The sequence below is a fragment of the Stegostoma tigrinum genome, chromosome 5, assembly GCF_030684315.1.
Source record: "Stegostoma tigrinum isolate sSteTig4 chromosome 5, sSteTig4.hap1, whole genome shotgun sequence".
In the NCBI taxonomy this organism is placed as follows: domain Eukaryota; kingdom Metazoa; phylum Chordata; class Chondrichthyes; order Orectolobiformes; family Stegostomatidae; genus Stegostoma; species Stegostoma tigrinum.
In genome coordinates this window covers 34,876,486-34,890,905 of record NC_081358.1, presented here as the reverse complement: position 1 = coordinate 34,890,905, position 14,420 = coordinate 34,876,486, and the positions used below count along the sequence as shown (strand labels likewise).

Sequence of the window (14,420 nt, the reverse complement as noted above, 5' to 3'; positions counted from 1 at the left end):
TGTACTCTGGCCAACTCATACCTGGCCTTGTTAAAGTCAATCTTTGAACTTGATTTCAGGCATGTTCTTGTCCTTAACTTCTCCAAAAGCGTGTAATAGCACTTCTGAACAGATTGATTAGGAAAATAGGTAAAACAAAATCAGCACCTTGGATTTTTTCCTACTTTAAAGACATAATGTAAATAAAAGTCATATTTTAAATGTGGCAATAATGTGGTTGCCTATTCACACTGTCTACAGGTGCTGTTCGTTTTCTTAAACATTTTTTGATCATCTGCATGTTTTGTAGTTACACCTGTCATGGTTGCATTCTAATCATGTAAGAGTTACTTGGCCTCAGTCTTGCACCAAAGACCAGAACCTGTACAAAGTTGTAGCCAAAAATAAGGCCTAGATATAAAGACCTTAAAAGATATGAAAATCATTTTAGCACGTAATTAATTATTTTATGAATGAATAGATCAGAATGAGCTCGTCTGGGTTCTAATTGAGTCATGGTTCTACACTTGAGCTTGTAGCAAATATTCACACTTTTGAAGAAACGATATGAAATGCTGCATCGTTGTGCTTAATTAATCAAGAGTGACTATTTGCTGTCTGAGCAAACACTTGTGAAGTTTCTAAATATATCCTAGGTTGCTAATATTTTGAAAGGACATTATTGTTTTTGTTATGCTTTTTTCCATAAAAACATGAAGTTCTGCCATCTTTTATTTAGTTTGTGTGTTGCAACATCTGGGTAAAGAAAATTATGCTATCAGTTCACTCTAAATTTTAACCATACGAAAATGTAATGAATGAGATGCTGATGCAACTTTTACAGTTGTTAAAGCCATTAAAAGGTGTTTACCATTACAATCAAAGTTGATTTTCTGTAAAAAAAATTTTGTAGAAATGAAGCTCCAATTTAATCCATATTCTTAGATAATTCAACTTAGCTAGGGTGGTAATTGAGGTACAACAATAAATCTCCACAGTCCTAGCTGAGAATTTGAAAAAAAATAGCCAAGACCCTTGTTCCTGGATATGACCATAAGAAATAGAAACAGGAATAGGCCATTCAGCCCCTCAAACCTTTTCTGCCATTCAATAGGATTATGGCTGATCTAACATTCCTCATTTTCTGAAGAAGGGTCCCGACCCAAAACACCAACTTTCCTGCTCCTCTGATGCTGCCTGGCCTGCTGTGTTCCTCCAGCTCCACACTGTGTTATCTCTGACTCCAGCATCGGTAGTTCTTACTATCTCCAACATTTCTCATGTCCACTTTTCCTTGTAACCCGTGATTCCCCTACTGATCAAGAATCTATCTCAACATTAAATATACACAAAGACTCTGCCCCTCCAGTGCTCTTTAGCAAGGAGTTCCAAAGACACCCAACCCTCTGAAAGAAGAAATTCCTTCTCATCTCAGTCTTAAATTGGTGCCCCTTTGTTCTGAGATGATGCCCTGTGGTCCTAGACTCTATCATGTGGGGAAACATCCTCTCAGCATTTACCCTCTCAAGCTCCTTAAGAATCCTTTATGTTTCAATAAGATCACCTCTCATTCTTCTGAATTCCACTGAGTAGAGTCCCATCCTCCTGAACCTTTTGCTGTTCAGACAATTTCTCCACACTAGGGATCATCATAGAGAAACTTTTCTGAATTTCCTCCAATGAAAAAATTCCATTCCTTAAGAAAGGACTGAACTCGCCCAGTACTCCCAGGTATGGTTTCACTAGCATCTTGTATGGTTGCAGTATGACTTCCCTGCTCTTATGCACCACCTGCCTTGAAAGAAGAGCCAACATTGCATTAACAGCTGTTAATGTCCCTAGTCAGCTTTTCAGATTTGCCATCGTGGTGCTGATTTCTTTTAACTTTGCCTTTTTAAGGAACGCTTTTATTTAGAGGAATAAGGAAGATTGGATTATGAAATACTGTGTAACAGAATCACTCAAATGTTGCTCCTAAGCGAGATATTACTTCACACCATTTAAAATACATGTAAAATGCTGTATTTGTAGAGGATTCCACCGTAATTAAGGGGCTAGTTAAAGCCTGAAAAAATTAGTTCCTCAGGGAGTAGCCTTGCTGAAATTTAGTTACTTAATTAACATGTTTAGCATCACCAGACTGTTGAAGGCTAATACATATAGTGTGAAAACCAAGATGTCAACTGTTTCTTGGCTCATTTTTGCAGGTTGAAGATGAGCCTTTTAATCCAGATTATGTAGAGGTCGATCGGATACTTGATGTTTCACATAGCACTGATAAAGATAGTGGAGAGGTAAGAAATAATGTTTTACCTATGCCTGGTGAACTGCTTAAATGTAGGAACTAGAATTCGTTGCTTCAAAATGTTGTATGAAGTATTAATGTGTGCAAATTTCTTGACCCTTCAGTAGTTTAGTGATTTCTGTGTTGCAATTTAGTGAATTTTAATGAAAGTTGGGCTGTCAATTCACAAAACACTTTGCCAAGTAAGAGCAGCAAACCAAATTCACGTGAATAATGACATACTAAAAACAATGGTATTGGACTGAAATTTCTAAGTATTATAATCAAGCCATATTTATTTTTGAAAAGCTGCTTCTGCCGTTCACCCCAAACATTACAGTTGCGTTTAAATTTATTTTTTAATGTTCACTATATAGTTCCCACCTAAGCATCTTTAAAATTCTTGAATTAGATAAAAATAATTTGTAGCTCCCATTCTACTTAAAAATTAAGCATAAGTACTTTGGCATTTGTGCATTCTTTTTTCATCAATATTAGTCTTGGACTACCAACTCTGCTCATTGTTGAAAGAAGAAATATCAGTGTTATTCAACAACGCGTATCAGCAGTCAGCAGCTTAGTCTGTGTTTACTTAAGTTGTGTAAATGACAGCCAGTTTTTGAAATCATTACGCTGCACTGCAATGTTAAAAGTAAGCAATTAAGAGGTGTTGAAAATAAGCATTTTGTACGTGGAAATTGTACTTTTAAAGATTACATTAAAGGAGCATTGGATTATGAAATACTGTGTAACAGAATCACAGTTTGCCAGTTGGGAAACTAATATTTGATTTTACATACCCTCTTTGGCAGTTAAGATTAGTAAGAAGAAGGGCTCAGATTTTATCATTTCTGCTGAGTTTAGATGGTATTACCGGATAAAAGGAGGTTAGTTGCATTTAATTTTTGTCCTCATTTTGAGGAATAGGGAAGATTAGACAGGGTTGCTACTCCTGAGATGGGTATTCACTGGGCTTGGTTAAATTTGTAAAAATGCAAACGTGCAATTCCCAAAAGAAACTGATTTGACTGAGGTGTGATTAACTGTTGTCTATGTTTGATATCGCTGGTCACACGTGAGAAGGTGCTCAAAGTTCTGTGGAAAATCTTGCCTTCACAGTGAATAGTATATGGAATTATGGGAAAAGTAAATCCCAATATGTTGTGTTTTTGAAATAGATATTGGATATAAATACAGGAATAAGAGTTGGTTTAAAAATAGTCAGTGTAAAGAAGTGTTGGGAAGGGAGGTTTGCTTTGGAATGACGTGAAACTAGAACTTGAGAGAAACATGAAACCAGAAGTAAATTCAAATAAGATTGAAAACAGAGATGAAAAATACACATGATAAAGTTGAGTTTACTTTTTAGTGTGGTTTCTTCACCACACTTGAAAAAGGAACTTCTGAGAAGTCTGGTTTGAGAAACTTCACTTCAAACAAAAACTCATACCAGAACTCTGAAACCAGTCTTGAAACTTCAAGATTCATTCGTTCATTCAGTTCTTGTGTGCAAATGACTAAGCTGTCATATCTAAACAGTTTTGAAAGCATAAGAGCCTGAAAATAAGTCCAGTAAGTTTTAAAAAGAAATTGATGATAAAACTAGGTTGAAAGCTACCTCAACAAAAGGAGCATAAGATGATGATAGCAAGGGTTCCAGAATGAATGTGTCAATGTGAACTAATTGCTTTTCCTTTTGTTGGCCAACTCTACAAACCATACACAGGTAGTTTGTCAATTTGGGAACAAAAGAAAAAGCAGCTCACAGTTATTCATTTTGGAACCCTTGCTGTTTAGTTTGTCCCATGCTGTGAGACCTAATAACCTACAACCTCCAAGAGATAAGACTAAGAAAGGGTGAAGGACGACTTGAGTCAATATTTTGAAACCCAAAAAGGCATGGGTATAATCTATGCAATTGACTTTGAATATCAAAGTAGATATCATGTTAAGATCTCTCTAGCAAATGCAGTTATGGCTTCCTGAATGAAGAAAAATGTCATTCATTGAGGTGTGTCTTGCGCTTTGTAGAATAATAGAAATTAAACTGTACCAGAAAGCTGTTTGCTGTTAAAACCAAAAGAACTGCAGATGCTGTAAATCAAGAACAAAAACAAAGTTGCCAGAAAAGCTCAGCATGTCTGGCAGCATCTATGAAAGAGAAAACAGAACTAGCGTTTCGGGTCCAGAAATGTTCTAAGGAAAGGTCACTGGACCCGAAATGTTAACTCTGTTTTCACCTTCGCAGATGCTGCCAGACACGCTGAGCTTTTCCAGCAACTTTGTTTTTGAGAGTTGATGCCTGTTAAAATGGGGTTATCTTCTTTAATTCTGCTTTGTCTTTCCCTTTTTTAATACTCGTTCTTGTCAAATACAAAATCAGAATCCCGAAATTCCCGCCGTGACAGTTTTAAGAATCTACTTCGTGGTCTACAGTGTTTCAAGAAGGTGCCTCAATACGACCCCAAAGGCAATGGACAGTAAATGCCAACCTAGCCAGCAATTGCCATATCCCCTGTATGAATACATAAAAATGCTAGTTTCATTTTAGTGATTATAATTCTACCTTAATAACCACTGTGGCAAAAAAGTGTTCCATATTCTAATACCTTGTGTTGGGAAAGAAATTCTTACAAATTTTGCTGTGTTCCTGTGATGCCAATCCATTTGCCTATACTCCTTTCCTATTGATTTGCTAAATCTATGGAATGATTTCCTAATACTTAACCCCTCAAAATGGTGAGATTTTGTTCAGATAGCTGGACAGCTGATTTGCATGTAGTGACACCAAGCACATTGGTTCACTTCCTGTACTGGCTGAGGCTACCATTGAGGGGCTGTCCTTTTCAACCTGTCTTCACCTGAAGTGTTGTGACCCTCAGGTTAAGCTACCACCAGTCACCTCTTTGGTAAAAGAGAAGCCCTATGGTCCTCTGGCAACCTTTAAGCCTTTGATGAAAATCTTAAATATTTTTGTGTTTCCTCCATCAATATAACTTTTTATTTGTATGTTTGTTTTAGTGATAATATACATGATATTTGTCTTCAATGGGACTAATATCCTTCCTATAAAGAGATACCCAGTAGAGGATGTATTATGCAACATGTAGTTGACTAGCATCTTGTGAAAATGCATCATTATCCTTTTGACACAGAAACATTAAAACCCAGTTTTCCTTTCTCTTCGCTTTTTCTACCTGCTGTCCTGGCCTTCAAAGAATTGTGTTTTTCAGCCATAGTCCTGTTTGTTCTGTAGCTTAGATTAGTCTGATTGTTCAGGATGTTTTTACTTCAAGCAGTTCCATTTCTGAGCTGTAATACTTGAAAAATCGGTGAGGTTGAATTTCTCCCGACCAGGTTATGGCTAGCGCTTTTAGAGCTAGATTAAATTGAATTTAAAGGCTTGAACATGAAGAAAATCTCATTAGCTTTGAGCAATTGCTGCTTGGCCCTTACTTAATGAATATGGTGTGCTGATACAATGAAAACAGAAAGCTTGGATGGTTTAAAATATTTTCCCTATTCAATGGAAAACCTCATTGTGTCAGGGCTGAAGTACAAACTTTCCTATTTAAAAATTGTAGCTACTGTAAGTGATCTGGTCATGTTCTCTATAATTGTGTTGTTTGAATAAGTTAAGGTTTATCCTGTCTGTGTTGCTTGCTGATTAACAGGAGCCAACCAAAACTGATTTCATGCATGTTTGTCTGTGAAATGCATATTTGAGGATATTTATCACTTTGGATTTTTTTTTATATCAAACTTGTCATGTTGAGCTTAGTTACATATGTACGAACATATATGAATTATGAGCAGAGATGAGCCATTTGGTGCTTTGAGAATCTACTTCGTGGTCTACAGTGTTTCAAGAAGGTGCCTCAATACGACCCTTTTAAATAAATAAAATTTGGAAAATTATTTAATAAAATTGTCATTAAATAAAATTGTGATCAAAATTAATATTCCCACCAGCCCTTGAATAACCATTGATTCCCTTGTCTAACAAAAATCTACCCACCTCTGCCTTTTTAAAAAAAAAACAATGACCTTGTCTCCACCACCTTCTGCAGCAGGCAGGTACTAAGTTGTGCGGCTCTCTAAAATATCTAGTAACAAAAGGACAAGCCTCTGGTTAATTGCTTGTTGTCCCTGCATACTGACTTTTTTTGTGACTTCTACAATATAACATCTAGATGCCTCTGCAACTTGGCATTTTGCTGCTGTATTCTTTTTAGACATAATCCATTTTTGTAAAAAAGAGATTCCTCTGCCAGATGTTCCACATTAGACCCCATCTGCCAGATCTGCAGTTTTAGCTAACATGCCTTCACTCCCCCAAATTAAATCATTGATATAAACAGTAAACGGTTAGGATCCAGTGTAAACTATAGCAAGAACCCCTTTGTCACAATCCACCAATCAGAAAAATACAAGTGCTCGCATGCTGTCTGTTTTCTGCTAGCCAATTCCCTCTCTGTTTGTGTGTTACCTTTTACACCATGGGCTCCTACTAGTTGACAGCAAAAATTTCAAAACATTTGCTTCCAAAAGCAAAAGGTATTGTTAATCATCTTATTTATATAGTTTCTTTGAAATTTAGAGCTTGTTATTAAATCTGTCTGGTCAATGCATTTGATAGAAATTTATTCTGATCCTTACTGTAATGTTTAAAAAATAAAGTTTTGCTTTGTGCGTAGGACTCTCAACATTAGCATAAGATACATGTGCAAATTAGCAGTCCCAAATGAATTAATTTTGGTTTTCAAAATAGCCAATAACCCATTATTTGGTGAAGTGGTGTTCTCTTCCATATGAAGAAAGCACTTGGGAACTGAAACCAGATACAGACCAAGTCAAGATTGAGGAATTTCATCAATTGCAGTCCATGAAACCCAGAACAGAATATACGGTAAGTTCAGAATTCTTTACTTGAACTTCAAAAAGTAAAAAAAGGTAGATTAGAATGACTCATGTAGAATCCCAAAAAGTTCATTGTGATTAAAATTCTGTTGGCATGGACAATTGATACAGATTTCTAAAAGGCATATTGTGCTTGGCTGTTCTAATTGAATTTTGAGGATGTTCATGAGTTTTATATATAATTTTTGTAATCATTTGTTAAAATAACAGACAAGAGACTTGCCCTAATCGTGGTGCATGGTATGGCTCGGAAACAGAACACAAGAAATTTTTGGAATCAATACTGGATTTGTTTTTCCATTTGAAGTGGAATCTCCAGTTTGATAATCGTTAATGTTAAGAGGGATTACCTGTTGTCATATACGTATATACATATATAAATTTGGCTTGCAAGGTTTTCCATTGTAATTAACATCATTAAAAGACCATCTACTCAACATAACCGGCATCTAAACTCTACATTGTAAGAAGTAATCCCAAACAAGCATAAGAGAACCGGAGTTCAAGGAACAGAGTAGTATTATAAAAATAAGCATGATGAAATGACGTGGACTACGAGGCATTATGCAGTACTATAGTCCAGCTGATAGCTATATCCCCTACAAATTTACTTTGTCTTGGGAAGAAATTTTGAGCCACTGCATCCAAACATTTGTTCCATTGCAGACACTTTCCATCTCCTTCAACTGCTGTCTTTGCAATCATATTTATACTCTTTAACTGCATGCATCACAAGAGTGGCGTGTGATCATAATATTACTCAGAACAGCAGTGACAGGATGAATCAGGCTGGCTAAGTCTGATGTCTAGTAGAGATTATCTCTATTAGAAGAACATGTTCTATTCTTGAAGTTCTGACAGTCAGGAATTCGAGCTTTTTAGTAAACAGAAACAGAGGGCCTAGTACGGTTTCAAATTGAATGATAGAATATATGTGGAGACACTTTGAAGACAGCCAATTGTTAATTAAAGATTTTTTTTTGTGCACTGCCTAGGGTGTTTTGCTGCTGTGACCCTCTGAAAAGAGAATCACTTGGTCTGAGAAGGCATTATTTTCTTGCTAGAAGAGAACAGCTTCTTCCTCACTGTTATCAGACTTAGATGGACCTCTCATATTAGGGGCGATCTTTTTCTGCACTTTCTCTGTAGCTGTAACACTATATTCTGCATTCTATTCTGATATACTTATGTAAAATATGATTGATTTGGTTCACACCAAATCAGTAGTTTTCGTTGTACATGTGACAATAATAAATCAAATCAAATGATCAAGAAAGACAGTTTTCAATATGCTTTACAGAGAGAAAAGAGCAAGAACAGTAAAACCAACAGTGAGATTTTGAGTTGAAAAACAAGGATGTGCAATTTATTTTTTAAAAAGGAAGCAGAACGGAGCAACTTATTTTGCAGAAAATGAGTTTGAAACAAGCTGATGTTGGCTACGTGCAAAGCATTAGTTAAGCCTCATTTGGATTATTTCATATAGATTTGAATATCTTTGTCCCTGGAAAGGATGAAAGATTGTTTCTACATATTGACAAATCAAAGTGAGGAAGGAAAAACTGAGTTATCACTAGAAGAGTGAATATAGTTAATAGAGCCTGGAATGTTTTATTTTCAGAAATTGCTGATACGTGACTTTCTTTAAGACTATCAAAAATAAAGTACATAGAGCATTACAGCACAGTACAGGCCCTTCGGCCCTCGATGTTGTGCCGACCTGTCGCACTGATCTGAAGCCCATCTAACCTACACTATTCCATGTACGTCCATATGCTTATCCAATGACGACTTAAATGTACCTAAAGTTGGCGAATCTACTACCGTTGCAGGCAAAGCGTTCCATTCCCTTACTACTCTGAGTAAAGAAACTACCTCTGACATCTGCCCTATATCTTTCACCCCTCAATTTAAAGCTATACCCCCTCGTGCTCGCCGTCACCATCCTAGGAAAAAGGCTCTCCCTATCCATTCTGTCTAACCCTCTGATTATTTTATATGTCTCAACTAAGTCACCTCTCAACCTTCTCTCGAATGAAAACAGCCTCAAGTCCCTCAGCCTTTCCTCGTAAGACGTTCCCTCCATACCAGGCAACATCCTAGTAAATCTCCTCTGCACCCTTTCCAAAGCTTCCACATCCTTCTTATAATGCGGTGACCAGAACTGTAAGCAATGCTCCAAGTGCGGCCGCACCAGAGTTTTGTACAGCTGCAGCATAACCTCTTGGTTTCGGAACTCGATCACTCTATTAATAAAAGCTAAAACACTGTATGCCGTCTTAACAGCCGTGTCAACCTGGGTGGCAACTTTCAAGGATAAAGTAGTCAAAGAAGACGGGGAATAGGTGTAATTAAAAGACCTAGAATGGACTTGATGGAACACATTGGAGAAGCAGGGCTGGGGCAGCTGGCAGGGTTGGTGGTTGCGGGAAGATTTTGGTCTCATGATATTATTGCTAGTTTATTAACCCAGTGACCCAGGTAATGTTCTGGGACCCGAGTTTGAAACACAGCATGGCAGAGGCTGAACTTTGAAATCAATAAAAATCTGGAATTAAGAATCTAATGATGTCCTTTGCCAATTCTTGCTCAAAACCCATCTGATTCGCTGATGTCCTTCAGGGAAGGGAATGGCCATCCTTATCTGGTCTGTGCGCATTTGACTCCAGGTTGACAGCAATGTGGCAGTTAGGGTTGGGCAACAAAGTCAGTGATGCCCACATCCCATGAACGAATATATTAAAAGAATTCTTCCTGTATGCATTTGTTGATTTTACGATACTCTTGTTATGAAGTTCAATCTATGTGGAGTAAAATAATTTGGGTATCTGAAGCTTAAACTATGAGAAAATGCTCAAGAAGTTATGTCATTTCTCTGTGAAATTGAACTCTTTGAAGTGACCTAATTGAAATTTTCAAGATGACAAAAGGAATAATAGAAACGTAGAAGATAGAAGCAGAAGTAGACCAATTTGACCCATCTAGTTCAGTCATCATTCACCATGTTCGCAGCTGACTCTCCATTTCAATGCTGTACCTCTGCACCTTCCCCTTACCCATTGACACCTTTAGCATCTGGAAGTCCATCTATACCGTTCTTAAACATATTCAGTGACTTTGTCTCCTCAACCTTCTATGGTAGAGAATTACACAGGTTCACCACCCTTTGAGTTGAGAAACTTCAAGTTTAGACAAGCTAATTGCCTGTTATAGGTTCAAATAATGTAGCTCAAAAGTTATAATGTAAACAAGCAAAAGAATTTGACCAAATATACTTCACCCAAGACTTAGTATGATTACAGAATGCGTTATTAGGAAAGCACACAGAAGTAGACTGTGTTTGTGGGTTCAAGATGTAATTGAATGCAATTTCAGAGAATAGTTGGAGTAATATTGTGCAGAGGTGGATACAGATCATATTAACTGTCAAAAGAAAAATCTTGTTCGTCCCAAATACCTTACCAAATTGATAATTATTCTTGTCTCACTGTGGCTATTGTCTTGTATTCAAAAGGAGCGTCCGCTTCCAGAATTCTGGACGAAATTGGAGCAATCAAGGGACTATAAAAATGGCAACCAACTCAGGGAATATCAACTGGAGGGTGTAAATTGGCTACTCTTTAATTGGTACAACAGGTGGGTTATTGTTGTTGCTATATAGAGTGAAATAATGAAGAAAGGGTGTTGAATAGAGATGTGCAAAACCGTTTTCATACTGGTAACGTTTTATGGTTGATATGCTTGATCCAGCTCCTTGTGCAGCAGCAGTTTTAACATTCCATGAAATACTAGTTTGGCAATCTAGTTTACAGATAAAATTTAGGAGCTGAAAGTCAATTTGCAAGTGTTGACTCCAGACTCTGAACTCAAGCAGTGCAGGGATATGATTGCAGTTAGTAGCACTTCTAGCAGAAAAATGTCCCAACACACTTCACAGGAATTCTATTGGACAAAAATTAACCCCTAACCAGAGGAGTTTGCATTTGAAACCAGTCAGTGAGTTCTGAAAAGCTTATTAAAAGAGGAGGGCGTATTAGATTGCGAGAATGACTTTGAGTTGGGTGTGAAATGGCATAGTCTAGAATGCAAAAATAAACATGGCTTCTGTTCTTTAAAAGCAAATGCTGCCATAATGGTATTGTGTGCCATGTAAATAGGTGTTATTCTTTACCACCTTCATTTTGAGTGCACTGATATGAGAGATTTGCCCAGGATGAGGACAGGAAAAGGGAAATTGTTTAATCACCAAACAAATTAATAACTAAAATTCTTTTGCTTTTTTTTTGGTGGAGGGCATGATGTGATCCGACAGATTTAGCACGTAGGAAATTTTTTAAAGCCCTGCAGATGTTAATCTTGAACAGTTCTCGGTTTTATTGTTTTTAAGAATTCATATCATAAAACAGTGATTAAAAATAGATCCCAAATTCCTTGTAGTAATGGAGATTGTATAAGTTGAACCATATGGTGGAAAAAGAGAAGAGATATAGACCAAATAATGCTTAGTCTGTAAATGATTCTATCTTTGCTTTGTCCTTGTACCACAGATTGTGGATCAATCTTTCACTCCCAACATTGTACAGCTAGTTAACTATCCTTCAGAGGATGTCTGAAATTTGAAGATTGGATTAGATCCAGCAAATTTAATAATTTTGATTATTTACTTAGTCGTTTAGGGTCATCCTGGAATGCAAAAATAAAACTGGCTTGCCTCTCTGTTGTGAGCCATCTTATTCTCTTCCTCCTACCACCTCCCCACCCCTGCTGTACCTACTCTCTGGACATTAACCTTCAATAAGCGTGAGGACACCCATGAATTACTTTGTCACTAAGATCAACACAATCCAGTCAGCTGTCTCCCTTGGTGAAACGTTTTAATTTTCCAACCTGTCTTCTCCTTAAACTCCTCTTTCTCCAGTTTCCCTTTTATCTCTCCTCATCCACCTTTGAACCTGGGAAACCCACCGAGTCCTCGCTTGATCCTACTTAAACTAAACTGTCAAGCAACCAACTTTTCATTTGTCCCACATGGTCTCCAATATTATGAATTATGCCCCTTTCTCTTTAAAATCGGCCATCATCATTCCTCCTCTTACCCTGACCACCTCACTTCCAATTTATCTCTCCAACATTTTTGGACATGCCTCCCAAGTCAATTCCCACCTTTCCCACAACAATGTTTGAGTTTGCAATCAGGTTATTGCATATATCACTGTATCAAACAGCTCTGATCGGTCACAAATATCAGTCAGAGAGTATGGCAACTGTAAGCCTCACTTCTCATTCTTCTTGACATATCGGTCATCTTTGGCACAATTGACAACACCATTCTCTCCAGTGACAGATATTTTCTCATTGACCTGTTCAGAGATATTATTGTGCAACTGGATCTTGAACCCATGGCTTCTGGCTCAGTTAGGGACAATACAAGTTGAAGAGCTCTTTTGCTTCTCCAACATCAAAAAAAAGACAGAACAGTGCAGCACAGGAACAGTAATTTCAGCCCACTAAGCCAGCACCTTTCTAAACTAAAAACTTTTGCTTCTATGCAATCTAAATTTCTCTATTCTCTGCCTATTATGTATCTGGCAAGATGCCTCTTAAAAGTTGCTATTACATCTACCACATCCACCACCTCTGGCAGTGCATTCCAGGCACTAATTGGTTGAGATTGTTCTCACCAAGCAAGAAAATCACTTGCAATTACTCCTCTTCCTGCTCTAGCACTGTCATCTCTGTTGCCCCCAAGGACTTGCATTGTTCTGAATTCTCATCTAGATGCTGATCTTCAGCAACATCGTCCAGAGACGCATGGTTTGTTCTTACGTGTACAATGATTCCTATCTCTCCACTACATCCATGCATTCATCTTCCAGTTAGATAAATAGTCTAATAATTTACTGACCAGTAAAAGTGAATAAACAGATTTCCTACAACAGGATTTTGGGAAGACTGAAGCCATTGTTTTTAGCCTCCTCTTCAAATTCTCTCTACTCACTACTGACTCCAGCCTTCTCCCTGGTAACTGTCTTGAGATTAAGCCAGTCTTTTTGCAAGCTTTCTGTAAGATTTATTTACAAGATGAACTTCTAATCTGTTCAGGCCATCATTCAGATTGTCTATTTCTATTTTTTAATCATCACCCGATTTCATCTCTGCTGAAACCCTCAGTTATGCTTTGTAACCTCCAAAGTTTTATTGTCCCAACATGTACCTGGCTAATGTACCTCATTCTCTTCTCTATAAACACGAATTTATCTGATACTCGTGCTTGTGTCTTGCAGCTCGTTCTTTTTCTCTGTTGCTCCGTGCTTGTTGGCTTACATTGACTCCCAGTCAAGCCATATCGTGACTTGAAAATTCTCATCACTGTGTTCAAATCTTGTGGTCTCATACCTCCGTATCTCACTCCGTTTCAGCACCGTAGTACTCTGAGATATCTCTGCTTCTCAGTAGTGCAACCCCATTTTTAATTACTCCACCATTGATGGCAATACATTCAGTTGTTTGTGCCCCAACCTCCATAATTACCTGCTTGCGTCCATCCGTTTTTCTGTCTCTTATATCGTCATTTGTAATGCTACTGTGTACATTGCGTGCGTAGAGATATTTTTCTGAGAAGTTACAGTTTCATTATGATGAGGAAGCTAAATAATTACAGGCTATTGATGGTGTTCTGCGTGGTTTGTAGAATATATTAAAAAGCACATGCATTGTGTGTTGCTGAGACAGTTCTTTTGTACTGTTATGCATTTCTGTAATGTTTGTTGTGTTGTAATGGGATATCAAAGATTGCTATTGTATATAATATGTAATAAAAACTACTACACTGGGAGAATACATTGTTCATGATGTTGTCCTTTCTTTTCAGCCAAAACTGTATATTGGCCGATGAAATGGGGTTAGGAAAGACTATTCAATCTATTACATTTCTTTATGAAATGTTCTTGAAGGGAATTCATGGCCCCTTCCTGATAATTGCACCTCTTTCCACAATCACTAATTGGGAAAGGGAGTTCCACACTTGGACAGCAATGAATGTGACCGTGTACCATGGCAGCCAGGCTAGCCGCCAAATGATTCAGGCATATGAGATGTACTTCAGGGATGCTGAGGTAAGAATGACAAATTATTCAAAAAAATCTCTACGTACATTTCAGTTTGAAGTAAACATAGGAATGGTAATTTGTTACAAAACAATTTTCATGGCCCAAATGATGTTTCAGGTGAAAAGTTT

The 14,420-nt window shown here is 37.4% G+C and overlaps 1 protein-coding gene across 4 annotated transcripts in view; it reads left to right on the top strand.

The window, feature by feature from the left end:
- The window catches only part of chd7 (chromodomain helicase DNA binding protein 7), a 274,019-nt gene that overhangs the window by 163,142 nt on the left and 96,457 nt on the right, over window positions 1-14,420 (top strand). For all 4 annotated transcript variants that reach the window (XM_048529010.2, XM_048529007.2, XM_048529008.2 and 1 more), the window contains exons 9-12: window positions 2,187-2,273; window positions 7,035-7,172; window positions 10,698-10,819; window positions 14,055-14,298. In XM_048529010.2, the coding sequence (XP_048384967.1) occupies window positions 2,187-2,273; window positions 7,035-7,172; window positions 10,698-10,819; window positions 14,055-14,298 (591 nt within the window). The remainder of the gene's footprint in view (window positions 1-2,186; window positions 2,274-7,034; window positions 7,173-10,697; window positions 10,820-14,054; window positions 14,299-14,420) is intronic.